At 38.7% G+C, this 17064-nt stretch overlaps 1 protein-coding gene and 1 pseudogene across 1 annotated transcript in view; both read left to right on the top strand.

Annotated features, from left to right (window-relative positions):
* Nucleotides 1–1230, top strand: part of LOC106735001 (heterogeneous nuclear ribonucleoprotein C pseudogene) — a 7209-nt pseudogene extending 5979 nt beyond the window's left edge.
* The window catches only part of EMC7 (ER membrane protein complex subunit 7), a 28171-nt gene extending 21125 nt beyond the window's left edge, over nucleotides 1–7046 (top strand). The window contains 3 exon segments of the mRNA XM_006140551.2: nucleotides 2461–2599; nucleotides 3943–4023; nucleotides 6574–7046. Of these exon segments, the coding sequence (XP_006140613.1) occupies nucleotides 2461–2599; nucleotides 3943–4023; nucleotides 6574–6726 (373 nt within the window). The 3' untranslated portion in view covers nucleotides 6727–7046.
* Nucleotides 7047–17064: the final 10018 nt, after the last annotated feature.

Below are 17064 nucleotides of genomic sequence, written 5' to 3' on the forward strand. Positions count from 1 at the left end.
ATTCATTGGGAATCTCAACACTCTTGTGGTCAAGAAGTCTGATGTGGAAGCAATCTTCTCGAAGTATGGCAAAATTGTGGGTTGCTCTGTTCATAAGGGCTTTGCCTTCGTTCAGTATGTTAATGAGAGGAATGCCCGGGCTGCTGTGGCAGGAGAGGATGGCAGGATGATTGCCGGCCAGGTTTTAGATATTAATCTGGCTGCAGAGCCAAAAGTTAACTGAGGAAAAGCAGGTGTGAAACGATCTGCAGCGGAGATGTACAGCTCCTCTTTTGATTTGGACTATGACTTTCAATGCAATTATTATCACAGAATGTATAGTTACACAGCACGTGTTCCACTGCCACCTCCTATTGCTCATGCTGTAGTGCCCTCAAAACGCCAATGTGTATCAGGAAACACTTCATGGAGGGGCAAAAGCTTCAATTCTAAGAGTGGACAATGAGGACCGTCTTCCAAGTCTGGAAAGTTGAAAGGAGATGACATTCAGACCATTAAGAAGGAGTTGACCCAGATAAAACAAAAAGTGGATTCTCGGGAACCAGCAGTTAGCGTAATGGCTATGTCGCTGGACTCCCACATAGTCAACCGCGGTTCACGTCCCGGACCCGGTGGCTTAAACACTTCCACACCACTTGCTGGCCCTGGAGTTAGTTTTAAAAGCTATTCTTGGGAACCAGCAGTTAGTGTAATGGCTATGTCGCTGGACTCCCACGTAGTCGACTGCGGTTCACGTCCTGGACCCTGTGGCTTAAAACTCACGCCGGGCGTGTGTGCGTGCGTGCCCAAGATCCCGAGAGGAGAATGAAGGAGAAGGGATTGTGGCGTGACCATCCCCTCTGGGGGGTGATTTCTCTCTTTCTGTCTCTGTCTCTCTCTGTCTGTCTGGCGAGCGCACGCGCCCTGTAGCGAAAACCTCTCAAAAAAAAAAAAAAAGTGGATTCTCTTCTGGAAACCTAGAAAAAATTGAAAAGAAACAGAGCAAACAGAGGTGAAGAATGATTAGTCAGAAGAGGAGCAGAGCAGCAGCTCCCAGAAGAAAGATGAGACTAATGTGAAGATGGAGTCTGAGGGGGGTGCAGATGACCCTGCTGAGAAGGGGGACCTACTGGATGATGACAATAATGAAAATGGGGGGATGACCAGCTGGAGTTGATCAAGGGTGATGAAAAAGAGACTGAGGAAGGAGAGGATGACAGAGACAGCGCCAATGGCGAGGATGACTCTTAAGCACACAGTGGGGTTTAGAAATCTTACCCATTATTTTTTTACCTAGGCGCTTGTCTAAGATCAAAATTTTCACCAGATCCTCTCCCTAGTATCTTCAGCACATGCTCACTGTTCTCCCCATCTTTGTCCTTCCCATGTCCATTAATTCATACTGCCCTGCGCCTGGTCCCATTTCACTTCTTTTGATGCTCCTAGTAGTTTTGTTAAGTCTTACCCTGTAATTTTGCTTTTAATTTTGATACCTCTTTATGACTTAACAATACAAAGGATGTATGATTTTTATCAACTGTCTCCAAAATAATCTCTTGTTACGCAGGGAGTACAGTTCTTTTCATTTATGAGTTAGTAGTTGCTTCCCTAACTGCAAAGGCAGTATCATTGAGTTGAGTAGCACCTGAGAGCAGCTTTGAGTTAGAAGTATGTCTTATGCCCCACATTAGAGTGCCTGTGGGGCTGTTCAACACAAATGTAACAGTGTATTTTTATAAAAGGGAGTTGGCATGTCAAATGCGTCCTCTAGAAAATAGTGTAGTAGTCCTAAGATTTGTTTTCTAAAGTTGATACTGTGGGTCAACCTGATGTTTGGGACCTTTTTTCCCTCAAAATAAAGAAGTCCTTATTAAACCAGGAATTTGGAGGGGAAAAAAAAAAGAAATGGACAAATAGGGAAAGCTATTTTTAAAAAGTGGAATAGATTATTTGTGAGTACATGTGAGAATTTTGATTAAAATTAGCGTCTCTCTGGTGAGAATGTAGTTTTTACCTGTGGCACTGTTCCTGAGCTTTTTTGAATAAAAAATTTCCTCTGTAGTTTAGCCTTAAAAGCTATATGCATCCAATAATGTATATATCAGACCATCAGAAAGTTTTTGTGCTTTTAGTATGTTTATAATAAAATAACTTCATTATTAAATATAATCAAAGGGCTTTAGAGCTGGAAGGAAATTGAAAAAACTTTTGATAGAAACCAAAGTTAAGAAACCTAATCCCACAGTTCTAAGTAATAATAGAGCTACAGCTAGAAGATTCCAAGTGTATGGTTCTTTATGCGTTGCTGAATATGTTAGACATGCAGTTGCTTTGATCAGGTTTTCAAGATAAAAAGTTTAGATGTCAAAGCATTTTGAAAAACATAGATGGTAAACAGAAGGCATTGCTAATATAAGCAATTATTTGACTAGTAATGTTTTTGATAGAACTACTGATGCTTTTCCCTTGTTGCTTTCTCAGAGCAAGATATGTGAATTACATCAAAACATCAGAAGTGGTCAGACTGCCCTATCCTCTCCAAATGAAATCTTCAGGTCCTCCTTCTTACTTTATTAAGAGAGAATCATGGGGCTGGACAGACTTTCTGATGAACCCAATGGTATGTATTGGGCGAAAAGAAAGCATTTTACTGATTCCTAATTTGCTTTTAGGCTGCTGAAAACTTCAGACCCCTGCGAGATTGAAAGCCAAGGTTAGATTATTGGATGAAAGGATAACTGAACAATTTGTGGGTTTCAGAAAAATAGTGACTTAGGGAGTACATAATGGAAAGCATGCAATGAGAATTGAACCGTACATTTAACATTGAAATGTGCAGTATAATTGGATAAATATTTATAATGACATGTTTTAAAATTCAAAGAGAATAAGAGAATGCAGTAGGTCATACATGGAGCCAAGGCATCTCATCTTTCATACTACATGTATTAGTCTGTTAATGAGTATACTGTCATTTGTTAGCCAGCCCTTTATTGAGGGCAAAGGTAAGATTTTCTTTCTCTTCTTTTGACATGTATACAAAGAAGTTGTTTTGTAGTCATTTAGGGGGTTGATATTATCGTGACCTAATGTTATGTTGCTCACTAATAATAAAGTAGAACACATAATTTAGAGACAAGTTACCTTTTTTTCCTATTTTTGAAATTTGAATTATTGTCTTAGAATTATTTAAGTTTTAATCGTATTCCTTACTGATACTGTTTAGACTACACGCAGAAATATTCAGGGGCCGTATAGCCTCTACAGAGGAATAAACTAATACCTAGAATTTGTTATCAGAAGTAAAGAGGTAGGAGGGCAGATTGGATAGGAGAAATCAGCAGTGAGACTCCAAAGCTTGTTCATCTTCCATGTTCTCATTTTTGGAGTTTTATGAAATTGTATTTAGTATTAGAGACTTCTATTATCACTTTTCAAAACTGATCTGTTAAAGTAGTTGTCTAGGGGTATATTTCAGACTCTATATGACGTACATAAATGAGAAGGGCAATATAGTGTTTTCTCTAAGTACCACAAGTCATCTGAAAAGAGCAGCCCAGCTGACCATCAGGGTCGCCAATCTCAACGCCAGACTGCAGATTGAAGAAAATTAATACATAGTCCCATTAGTAAACTATTTATGTTAAGTAAAACTAAAAACTCTGTAGAATTTGTGGGTGCCACAGATCTGAAGGAAAGTATTTGTAAGGTCTCAGCAAGCATCGATAAGAATCTTACACTCTGTGATATTCCATGACAGTCAGATAGCACCTTGTCATCGTCAGAACTGACTCAGTAGAATTGAGGTAGTTGCTGCTAGTCTTTTTTTTTTTTTTTTTTTTTTTGCTGCTAAGACTATATAACATTTTATCTTTAATTTCATCATTGGTGGTTAAGTGCAATTTTGATCTACTAACTATAAATTGGGAGAAAAACGTTTTCTGAATTCTTTTCCTTCCACAGGTTATGATGATGGTTCTCCCATTGTTGATATTTGTGCTGCTGCCCAAAGTGGTTAATACAAGTGATCCTGATATGAGGCGGGTAAGATGATTGCCCATCTGTAGACTTTTGAGCCATATTCTGATGCTTGTTCTATTGTGGCCAGATGGCTTGAGTTTTTTTTTCTACTTTATCCTAGTTTCCAAGACAAATTAATCTATAAATTGTGTTAACACACTATTATGTTTTTGGCATTTAATGATTTCTGTTGGACCAGATACATTTAATTGGTTCTGCCTGATAAAGGCAAGGGCAGTTGCATATAGCTAAACATTCTATTGTATTAGTCCTATCCTCCATGGGGCCTCATCTTAAATACCTGAAATGCATAATAATCCTGTTATGCCTAATCCAAATATTTTGCAGTGTTTGTTCTTATAATCTGTCTTTACTAAACTCTCTTCAGTGTAATACTCAGTTCATGTATTTGGGTATACAAAAGAAATTCAAGCAGACTGAAGAGGATAAATAGAATAGTGGCTTTCAAACTCTACCAAAATCATGCTGGTTCTGAAAAGGGGAAAGGAGTTGCTCAGTAGGATGCTTCAAGATGCTTAAGAGTTGCTAAGTAGTCTTGTGAATGCCAAAGTTATCCATTGTACATAGTAGAATTATTTACATGTTAACATCTTATTCATTGATGAGTAAACATTTATTAATCCATTTCTAGGTGTAAGATAGTGGGGATACAAAAGTGAAGCGTAAGCCATCCCCATCGTCAACAAGCTCATAAGTCTGGTTAAATGCAGGAAATAGAATGGATTTATAAAATAACTCTTCTTGCTCTCAGAGGATTTAGTACTTGGGGAGAATCTACGGTTTTCTTTTTTTCCTTTAAATATGAACATAAGATATACATAAAATAAATAAAAATGTTTGCTAAGGTAATAGGTGATTACATTTTGTAGACATCTATTTCAAGCTGGAATGTTATAGAAAGCTTTGCGGAAGAAGAAAGATTGATGATGTTCAAAATGCCTTATTGCTAAATTTTGGCATCTTTGTTTCAGTGTTGGTTAGGCCCTGGTGCTGTTCATGCAGTCCTGCTGCCTGTTAAGCCAGTTAGCTCTCTGTGGTCCAGTGGAAGGAAACCTCAGAAGTAACATTTGATTAAAAGTTTTTTTCCTTTCAAAGTGGTTTGCACATGATAAGCATTACAGAAAGTTGTTGATTCAAGAGCTTCAGAATTTATCAGATTCAAAAATAGAGTTGAGGATATCCTTTTGTAGGGACTCAAGGCATGTTACCATATACATTTAATTCTTGATTTGGGGGACATATTAACATATTTTATTTATGTTTATAATGTTTCTTTTCTTGACCTTATTTGTAAAAGCACTTTCTTCTTTGAACCCTATGAATAAATTGAGTAGAAAGCCCAAGTTAATACTATAAATGTTCAATTTGAAATAGTAAGTAATATATTTGCTACTTTTTAAAGAATTATTTTATTTAACATTATTTATTTATTTATTTTAATTTGACCAGAAAAGGACAGAGTGAGAAAGAGAGAGAGAAAGAGAGTGAGAGGGAAAGTAAGAAAGCAAGCTGCCAGGTCTGGGACTTGAACCACAGTTGGCCATGTGGGAGTCCAGCACCCTTAACTACCACACCACCTGCTGGCTCCTTTTTTTTTTTTTTTTAATGTCTGAACTAAAATCAACTTTAAGTTGATTTTGTAACTCATAAAATTCAGCAAAGCAGATATTATATTAATATTGAACAGAATTTTATTCATTGTTGGCTCAATCAGTGGAAGGACAGAAATTCAAAATAAAAGTGACAAATCCTTATCCCATTCTGCTATTGATTTGTCTGTAACATGTTTCTTTTCCTTTGCATGCTGTAATTAAGCCATGGGGATTCATAGATTTACCACTACGATTTAGAAATTAAGTCTTAGAAATACTGCAGTTGTCTTCCAGACACCACTGATACCTTGATATGTAGTTAAAAGATCGATGTTTTGACTATTTGCTTCTAAAAAGTGCTTGAACTTAAAAAAATACTCATTAAAACAAGAAGGAAGCATTTTAACCAGAAAAAAAAATAGATGATAGGACAAATATGATCAAATACCCAGTCTCAGAAAAAAATGTCATTTATTGAAACTTAAGGCAATCAAGCCTTAGGTAAGCACTCATGGAAATTTACTAAGAATCATACCGTTCAGTGGGATAAAGGTTGTACAGAGACCAGCTGTTGCTGATTAAGGGGGTTGGATCTCACATGGCCAACCGCATGATTCAAGTCCGGGATCCTGTGTGTGTGTCCAAGATTCTGAGAGGAGAAATGGAAGAGAAGGGATTATGGCTTGACCATTCCCCATAGGGTATGCTTTCTCACTTTCTGTCTGTGTGTGTCTTTCTCTGGCAAGCACATGACTCTAGCAAATAAAAAAAAGAAGAAAAAGAAAAAGGGTGTATGAGGCAAGGTTACAAAGGATATAGGCGGCATACTGTTGAGTACAATATTGCATCATTGATCAGAACCAATACCTTTTACACGTGTTGCTCCTTGCTTCTCCTTAATGGGAAGTGTTTGGAGTGAACCCCAGTGCCTGTCATATCACTGTGCTATGTCTCCCTGCAGGAAATGGAGCAGTCGATGAATATGCTGAACTCCAACCATGAGCTACCTGATGTTTCTGAGTTCATGACAAGACTCTTCTCTTCAAAATCTTCTGGCAAATCCAGCAGTGGTGGCAGCAAAGCAGGCAAAAGTGGAGCTGGCAAAAGGAGGTAGTCAGGTGGTCCCGAGCTGGCGTTCGCACAGATATGCAACACTGGGTGGCAACCAAGTCTTGAGGAAAAACCTTGTGAAGCAACTACTGTAAACTTGAGTCATCCTGAAAGCTGATCTCTTCCCACCGTTGTACATGTTAACTTTTTAGCACATGTTTTGTACTTGGTACACGAGAAAACCCAGCTTTTCACCTTTTGTCTGTATGAGGTCAATATTGATGTCACTGAATTAATTACAGTGTCTTATAGAAAATGACATTAATAAATTATATGAAGTACTATACATTATGTATATTAAAATAAGTCTTAATCGAGAAATCAGTTACTTTATGTCATTTTTTTCACTTAATGTTTCTTTTTTTTCTAAACAGTTTTCTTCTATCTTCCATTATCGGATGCTTGACATCCACTTTCCTGTTTGAAAGGAAATTGTTGTCATTTTTAGAGCAGATGCACCATTGGTTTTTTTGTGTGGCTACAGCTTTCAAACTTATCATCTCTGCCCTGCTGTTTAACAGTCTGAAATTTGAGGAAGAACCACATATTCCTGATGTAGTTGTAATTTTTATATTACAGTTAGTTTCAGAGTATGGATCTATGAATCAGAATAGATCCTATCAATATTTTTATTTTAGTTTCCATGTGTAATGTTAATTTTATATCTATACTGAGTATCAGCTATGAACTGTGCTCCAAGGTAGAATACAAATACAGAGGAGGATAATATCCAAGTGCCTGTCCCCAAGAGAGCTTATTATGTGAGAGGGAAGACAAATAATAATAATGAATCAATAGCCAGGGGAAAGGAGTGGAGTTGCACAAGGACCTTCTAGAGCCTACAGATGGAAGATCAATCTAAGAGACCCATATTATAATGTTGGTAGCACAAGTAGCTCTTGTAGCCTCTCATCCTTCTCATCATTGATTCCAAGTCATTAAATTATAAATTACTACTTCCCAAATAGGACTATCTTGGAGATTTTTTTTTTTTTTTAATTTCAACAAGTTACACAAATTTTACATCTTTTTCTTTTGGCTTGTCAAAATGAAAAAGAACTCTCAAACCACAGTATTGCTTCTATTAGAGGGTTTCTATTCTCACCTGTGTTAAGGAACTCTATTGCTTGCTGGCTTGCTTTTCTTAAGGAGATATGCTGAGATATTCTTGCCTCAGCTTCCTAAGTCATTGGGGCTACATGGGCACTAGCACTAGCATACCCAGTTCTTTTTCTTTTCTTTTTTTTTTTATTAGAGAGGTTTTTGCTATAGGGCATGTGCGTTCACTGGAAAATAGAGACAGAGACAGAAGTGAGAAATCACCCCACCCCCCCACCCCCCATGGGGGATGGCCACACTGCAATCCCTTCTCCTCCTGTGAACTTGGGCACACACACACATGAGCCCAGCATGAGTTTAAGCTGCTGAGTCTGGGACTCCAACTGTGTTTGAGTATGTGGGAGTCCAGCAATGTAACCTTTATGCCATCTTCTGGTCCCCATGCCTGACTCTTTCAGAGTCTTGCTATGTTGCCTGTGCTGGTAGCAAACTCACAATCTTTTTAGCCTCCTGACCTTAGCAGCTGACTACAGGTGTGTGCCTCAATGCTTGACCTTTAAGATGAGCCAGGACTCAAACCCAGGTCATGTAGCCTCAGCCTGCCAAGTAGGTTGACACTGCCTGCGTCTACCAGTCTCATGAGAGAGTGCTGCCTTGACTGGTCTCCCTATTGTTTTCTCTCTCTCTCTTTTTTTTTTTTTTTCTTATTGCCAGAGGTCCTATGTGCTTGCCAGAGAGAAAGAGAGACAAAGCACTCCCTACTGGGCATGGTCATGCTGCAATCCTCTTTCCTCCATTCTTCCTTATCAGGATTTTCAGCCTTCCTGGATCATGCTTAGCATATTTTTCAAGTTACTGAAGCAGGATTTGAACTGTGCATGGCCATATGGAATCTGCCTCTCTTAACCACTGCATTATGAGACTGCCTCCCCAAATCCTATTGTTTAATCAGCAAAACAACAGAAAAAGGTTGGTTCCAAACTGTACTTTCTCTTTTCTGTTAGCTGCCATTTATTATTTTAAAATGAGGTACATGAGTTTTCTTTTTATTTTATTTATTTATTTACTTTTACTTCAAGTTCTTTTATTCATTGAATCACATTATTTAGCTTGCAAAGTGAATATTCCAACATGTGTACATTTCTCCCCAGTCCAGTTGATAGTACTATAAAGTTATCTTCAACAGATAATACCCTATTTCTTTGTCCCATTAATGCTTTGCTTCTCTATTTTTCTTCTAAATGTCCTTCCTCAGACTCTACTCCTTTACCCACCCTCTTCTCACACTATATCTGGTATTCACAACCATTTACTCATAGGTTTTCTTTTAAAGAAACAAGTTCTGGAACAAGATGTTTTATTAACCGTGTCTGTATTACCTAATGTTACAAACTGGTTAAGCTATGAATGATTAGGTAAGTTAACTGGCTAATGATAGAGCTAGGTCTTTTTTTATTTACTCATTTATATTTTAAATTTTTAAAAAGATTTTTGCCATAGAGCATGTGTGCTCACCAGAGAGACAGAACAAGACAGACAGATGAAAAGCGAGATATCACCCCCCAAGGGGAAAGGCCATGCTGCAGTCCCTCCTCCGTTCTCCTCTCAGGACTTTTGAGCACACATGCACATGTGCCTGATGTGACTTTGAAGCCACAGGGTCTAGAACTCAAACCCTGATTGGCCATGTAGGAGCCCAGCAACGTAACTGCTACACCACCTGATGGTCCCTCTAGCAATGATTTGTCTAAGAAAGAAACTCTCTTATATATAGATTCATGGATATATATACTCTTTGCAGCCTTGTTTGCAATAAGAGAGAATTTGCAAGTTAATGTCTATCAGTAGTAGTCAGCCATGTGGGAGTGTAGTGCCCCTAATCACCATGCCACCTGCTGGCCCTCAGAACTAGGTCTTTAAAACAGTCATTTGTTGAAAATTTATAGCTATCTAGCTCTATGTGAATATGATTGATTCATATAGCATTCTAATTTTTACTTTAAATTCATGTTGCAATTTAGCGAAAAAATAAGACATTCTCCTTTGTAATTCAAAAGACACCGACCATAGTAAAAGTCATAGTTTCATGACTGAATAGCCAGAAAGCATGTTTAAAAACTTCATACTTTGGGGATCAGCAAGTGGCTTGGTGGTTGAGGCAATGGACACTCCCACATGGCTGACCGTGGTTCATGTCCCAGACCTGTGGCTTGCTTTCTCACTTTTCCCTCTCTCTCTCTCTCTCTCTGGTCAAATTAAAATAAACAAATAAATAAATAAAATAAAATAATTCTTTAAACAAAAGTTTCATACTTTCTGTTGCCAATTTTTGCACATGAATACCTAAAGACCAACAAGTAAAGAAACATTTCCAAAGAAATTACCATTTCACATGCTAATTAAAAACTTGTGGAGGGACCAGCAGTTAGCGTAATGGCTATGTCACTGGACTCCCACGTAGTCAACTGCGGTTCACATCCTGGACCCGGTGGCTTAAAACTCATGCCAGGCACGTGTGCGTGCATGCCCAAGATTCCAAGAGGAGAATGGAGGAGAAGGGATTGCGGCGTGGCCATCCCCCCTGGGGGGTGATTTCTCGCTTTCTATCTCTTTGTCTCTCACTGTCTGTCTGGGGAGCACACGCACCCTTTAGCAAAAACCTCTCCAAAAAAAAAAAATATTGTGGTTATGGGGCCATCAGGTTGTCCAGATGCTAAGGTGACTAGATATCCCCTAGCTGACTGAGTGGTTCAAGTACTGGACCAGTCAGCTTGAAAAACATACTGGGCACGTGTGTGTGTGTGTGTGTGTGTGTGTGTGTGTGTGTTTGCCAAAATCCTGAGAGAAGTATGGAGGAAAGGGGATTATTGGTGTGGCCATTAACACCCCCTCGGGGAGTGATTGCTCACTTTCCTTCTCTCTCTTTGTCTCTCCAGTGAGCGCTTTCATCCTATAGCAAAAACTGAAAAACAAAACAAACAAAAACCTTTGTGGTTATATAAAATAGATTCTAATAGCCTCTGAGTCTGTTGTCCCCTTATATCACAGAAATGTTATATCCACTGTATTATATATTGCAATCTTATCTTTTCATATAGTCTTTATCAGATGGCTAGGGTGCTCCTGGTATAGAGATGATTGTGTGTTATTAAACATGGGGCTCAATTCGGTCCCTAGTTAGCCTCTAACTTGCTTCCTGACTTTGAGCAGATCACTTTTCTTATGTGGACCATGTCTTATTCTTTGTTTTAGCTTTAGCATCAAGCATGTAGCACAATAAATCTTTGGTGAACAAATAAATAAATGGTCCTTAAATTTCCTTATCTATAAATTGAAGAATTTGGATTAGACCTGTAAATTTCTTTTCAGATTTCAAATCCTACTATAGTTTAAACTCAGTCCTATTATTTCCCACCCTGAAGAACCAGATGACCAGGACCAGCTTTCCTTGTTTCACTTCCTTGGGTACTGTCTACTGTTTCCCATTGGGAATAAAGTCTTGTTTAGCTCTTTAGGGCCTTTCTTAGACCAGTTTCTATTTTAGGTGTAAGTTGGTTTACTGTTTTTAACATCTGCTTTAAACCTGGGTAGAGGCTTTGTCCAAACAAATCCTTAATGCATATTCTTCTGGGAAGTTCTCAGTACCCAGGGTCATTTCTCCAGGGTAGCACTATTGCTCCCATATTTCAGAGTTTTTTAAGTATCAAACTTCAGGATTCATCTCAAATCTGGTTAACATTTTGAAAAGATTCAAAGTAGAATAGTATTTTATCATTTCCCCTTGCATTACCCCTCAGAGGAGGGAAGAAGCAACCACATAGCATACTTTTCCAGTAGCTAGAAAGGTTTCAAGGACCCTGTGACAAATGTCAATAAAGGTAGAGCTTTTCATTTAAATAGTCACTCAAACTTTCAGAAAGCTTGTTTTAGTGTCAAAGTTTATTTTTTAAAAATCTATTACATAAAATATTTTTATTAAATATTGTAAAAAATATCACTTTTTATTTTTGTTTATTGCCTTTCAAGTCACATGATTTTGTATGGTTACAATCACATTTGAAAAACCTTTGTGGTTATATAAAATAGATTCTAATAGCCTCTGAGTCTGTTGTCCCCTTATATCACAGAAATGTTATATCCACTGTATTATATATTGCAATCTTATCTTTTCATATAGTCTTTATCAGATGGCTAGGGTGCTCCTGGTATAGAGATGATTGTGTGTTATTAAACATGGGGCTCAATTCGGTCCCTAGTTAGCCTCTAACTTGCTTCCTGACTTTGAGCAGATCACTTTTCTTATGTGGACCATGTCTTATTCTTTGTTTTAGCTTTAGCATCAAGCATGTAGCACAATAAATCTTTGGTGAACAAATAAATAAATGGTCCTTAAATTTCCTTATCTATAAATTGAAGAATTTGGATTAGACCTGTAAATTTCTTTTCAGATTTCAAATCCTACTATAGTTTAAACTCAGTCCTATTATTTCCCACCCTGAAGAACCAGATGACCAGGACCAGCTTTCCTTGTTTCACTTCCTTGGGTACTGTCTACTGTTTCCCATTGGGAATAAAGTCTTGTTTAGCTCTTTAGGGCCTTTCTTAGACCAGTTTCTATTTTAGGTGTAAGTTGGTTTACTGTTTTTAACATCTGCTTTAAACCTGGGTAGAGGCTTTGTCCAAACAAATCCTTAATGCATATTCTTCTGGGAAGTTCTCAGTACCCAGGGTCATTTCTCCAGGGTAGCACTATTGCTCCCATATTTCAGAGTTTTTTAAGTATCAAACTTCAGGATTCATCTCAAATCTGGTTAACATTTTGAAAAGATTCAAAGTAGAATAGTATTTTATCATTTCCCCTTGCATTACCCCTCAGAGGAGGGAAGAAGCAACCACATAGCATACTTTTCCAGTAGCTAGAAAGGTTTCAAGGACCCTGTGACAAATGTCAATAAAGGTAGAGCTTTTCATTTAAATAGTCACTCAAACTTTCAGAAAGCTTGTTTTAGTGTCAAAGTTTATTTTTTAAAAATCTATTACATAAAATATTTTTATTAAATATTGTAAAAAATATCACTTTTTATTTTTGTTTATTGCCTTTCAAGTCACATGATTTTGTATGGTTACAATCACATTTGTCTGTGATCTGTATGTTTTTGTATTTAAACCACATAAAATTCTGCTAACCATTTTCAGGGAACATAATAGAAGCTAGCGGCTGAGTCCTTTAATTCCGTTGAAGGAGTGTGTTGAGACAGGGTCTAGTTGTGCTATACTTTTCTTTATTTTAGGTGTGATTTTGTCATCATTAAAAGAATTATAAAGTATTTGAGAATATCTGATGGGTATGTGATCATGTTATTCAAATCATGAAAGTCAGCTTCAGTAAAACTTAATGTTGCCTAAATTATGAGTATTATTTTCATATTCTTGAAAAAAGGTGAAGTATTGGGGACCAGCAGGTAGCGTGGTGGTTAAGGTGCTGGACACTCCCACATGGCCCACCCACAGTTCAACTCCCAGACCTGGTGGCTTGCCTTCTCATTTTCTCTCTCTCTCTCTGTTTCTGTCTCTCTCTGGTCAAATTAAAAATAAATGAATGAATGAATGAATGAATAATTATTTTTAAAAATGATGACATATTAAAGCGCTATTTTTTTGTTTTGTTTTGTTTTGTTAAAGCGCTATTTTAGGGGTGAAAAAAATCCCCAAATGGCAATCAAATACTGGCTTATATCTTTTTTCTCTCCTTTTTTTTTGGGGGGGGGAGAGGTTTTTGCTATAGGGCGGGTGTGCTCAACAGACAGACAGAGAGAGACAGAGAGACAGAAAGTGAGAAATCACCTCCCATGGGGGATGGCCACACTGGAATCCCTTCTCCTCCATTCTCCTCTTGGGATCTTGGGCATGCATGCACACGCACCTGGCATGAGTTTTAAGCCCTGGGTCTGGGACGTGAACCACAGTCAATTACATGGGAGTCCAACAACATAGTCATTACGCTAACTGCTGGTCCCGCTTATATCTTTTAACTACAGTAAGACAATCTGACAGGAGCATGGAGGAACTGAAGCTTTCCATAGTGGTTTTTGTCTGTTAGGATTGAGCCAGCTAGGCAGGCAAACCTGAGAAGAGGGACAGGTACATTAAAAAGGTCAAGTAGTAAGTAAGAGGAATGGGTAAGTTAAGAAAGTTAAATAGAAAGTAAGAGGAATAGGTAGAGCCATAAAAACTAGTGGTGCTAGTGCCAGCAGGTGGTGTGGTGGTTAAGAGCACTGGACTCCCACATGGCCAACTGTGGTTCAAGTGGTTCAAGTCCCAGACCTGGTGGCTTGCTTTCTCACTTTCTCTCTCTCTCTCTCATTTTGTCCCTCTTTGGTAAAATTTAAATAAATATAGTTAAATAATGAAATTTAATGAACTAGTTGTTATTAAAGATTCATATCTGTATCTCTAGGTAGTTTTGAAATCAAATTTTCCATATATATGAATGTAAATAATTTATTTCTATTCCCTTTTTAAATAAGTTTAAAAATGTTGAATTGCCAAATAAAGGCAATATATTCAAGGTGGACAGGGTGATGACCTGATAGCCATTGTGTAAGGATCAGGTTCCCAGAACTTGTTCATCTTATAACTGAAGTCTGTTACTTTGACCATTATCTCTCCACTTCCCTCACCCCAAATCCCAGGCAACCATTCTATTCTCTGATTCTATAACTTTGGCTTTTTTAGATCCCACATGTAAGTAAGATCATGCATATAAGTCCCCAAAGTTTATAATTATGAATATTCTTATTTTTCAGGTGAGGAAACAGAGGTTAAAAGATTTTGCAAGTTCACTACTGGGTAAGTAGTTTTAATCTAGAGCAAAACCTGTTCAGTACTTCCTATAGTACTTCTCTCACAAGCTAAACTAAACACAAAACAAAACAAAACCTTGAACATTCATATACCCATAATGAACACATGTAGCCATACGTCTCTCAGCTGCCTACCCTCCCGCTCCCTCTCCTGCATGATCTCAGGACTTGCCTCTTTCTGTAAGCACTCCTCAGAGAGAAGGAGTGGTGTAATCAAGAGAAATGGACTTCCAAGAGAAGGAAGCTCTAATCTTGGTTTCTGGTGCCAGGATCTTCTAAAGATGTAATCCCGGGACTGGCAGGTGGTGTAGTGGTTGAGGGCGCTGGACTCCCAAATGGCTGACCGCTGTTCAGGTCCTGCAGCTGGCGGCTTGCTTTCTCACTTTCTCTCTCTCTCTGTCCCTTTCTGATTAAATTTAAATAAATAAAGTTAAATAAAATAATTTTTTAAAATAAATAAGTGAATAAAGTTAAATAATAATAATAATAATAATAAAGGATGTAACCCTAAAGACATTTGTAAAGGCAACTCCATTAAAATCTTTTGTTGGGACCAGCTGATGGTGTAATGGTTACATCGCTGGACTCCTACGTAGTCAACTGCGGTTTGAGTCCCAGACCCAAAGTCACTCTGGGCCAAGAGGAGAATGGAGGAGAAGGCATTGTGGGGTGGCCATCTCCCTGGGGGAGAGGGGGGGCGATTTCTTGCTTTCTGTCTCTCTGGCAAGTGCACATGCCCTATAGTAAAAAAAAATCTCAAAAAAAAAAAAAAAAGAAAGAAAAAGAAAAAGAAAAAAAAACCTTTTGTTGACTCAATGGACTATAAGATAAGGTAAGTACCTTTGGCCCCTGACACAGTTCCTCCAGACTCACCTCCCTTTTTTTTTTTTAGAGGTCTTTTGCTATAGGGCGCGTGCGCTCGCCAGAAAGAGACATAGAGACAGAAAGCGAGAAATCACCCCCTAGGGGGTATGGCCATGCCACAATCCCTTCTCCTCCATTCTCCTCTCGGAATCTTGGGCACGCACGCACACACGCCCGATATGAGTTTAAGCCACTGGGTCCAGAACTCGAACCATAGTCAACTACATGGGAATCCAATGACATAGCCATTACGCTAGCTGCTGGTCCCACCTCCTTATTTTTTTTTCACATATACATCTTGAATTATTCACAAGTCTCTACTGAGTGTTCTACATGCTCTGTTACTGCTGGACCTTATCTTTTTTCTTTGTTCTTTTGTTTTTTTTTTTAAATTACCAGAGGGCATGTGCCCTTGCCAGAGAGAGACAGAGAAAGGAAGAAGGAGAAAACACGTACCCAATGGAGCATGGCCGTGTTACAATTGTCTCTCCTCCATTTGTTCATCCTGTCAAGATTTGGGACAACAGGACCAGCAGTTAGCATAATAGCTATGTCACTGGACTCCCACATAGTCAACTGCGGTTCATGTTCCGGACCCAGTGACTTAAAACTCACGCCGGACGCGTGTGCGTGCGTGCCCAAGATCCCGAGAGGAGAATGGAGGGGAAGGGATTGCGGCGTGGCCATCCCCCCTTGAGGGGTGATTTCTTGCTTTCTGTCTCTCTGTCTCTCTCTGTCTGTCTGGCGAGCGCACGCGCCCTATAGCGAAAACCTCTCAAAAAAAAAAAAAAGATTTGGGGCAGGAATCCACGTACGCCCAGAATGTTTTTCAAGCCACCAGGGTTGGGATTTGAATTACAGTTGGCCATGTAGGATCCAACTCCCTTAACCACTAGGCCACACACAGGTCTGGAGCTTTCCGATTATTTGTTCCTTTGAATTTTTTTATCTACCTCTGTCCCTTACCCATATCTACCTCTTACGTCTTCTTCAGGACTTAGTGTACAAATGATCTTCCAGATATACCCAATGCTTGGATAGGAGCTTCTTTGTTCTTTTTCATACCTGTGCTTACCTCATTATAGCACTTCATTTTATAGGCTACTTGTTTACTTCTCTGACTTTCTTCTAGATCCTAAGCTCCTTGGACTATAAGACACTAGTAATACAACTGTCCTGTCCTCAAGGATGGGTAGGAGGAACTCAATCTCTATAAAACAGTTCTAGGGTGGCTGCTACACATATAACTGTATCTTGAATTTTTGTGGATCCTAAATCAAACTGTTAAACAAGGATAGAGAACAGAGGCCCATGACAAATCAATTTTCTACTTCTTAAAGAAACACAAAGAGGGACCAACAGTTAGCGTAAAGGCTATGTTGCTGAACTCCCACATAGTCAACAGCGATTCGAGTCTCGGACCTGGTGGCTTAAACTTATGCCAGGTGTGTGTGCGTGCGTGCCCAAGATCCCGAGAGGAGAATGGAGGAGAAGGGATTGTGGCATGGTCATCCCCCCTGGGGGGGTGATTTCTTGCTTTCTGTCTCTCTGTCTCT

The sequence above is a fragment of the Tupaia chinensis genome, unplaced genomic scaffold (genome assembly GCF_000334495.1).
Source record: "Tupaia chinensis unplaced genomic scaffold, TupChi_1.0 Scaffold000037_21, whole genome shotgun sequence".
Lineage (NCBI taxonomy): Eukaryota > Metazoa > Chordata > Mammalia > Scandentia > Tupaiidae > Tupaia > Tupaia belangeri.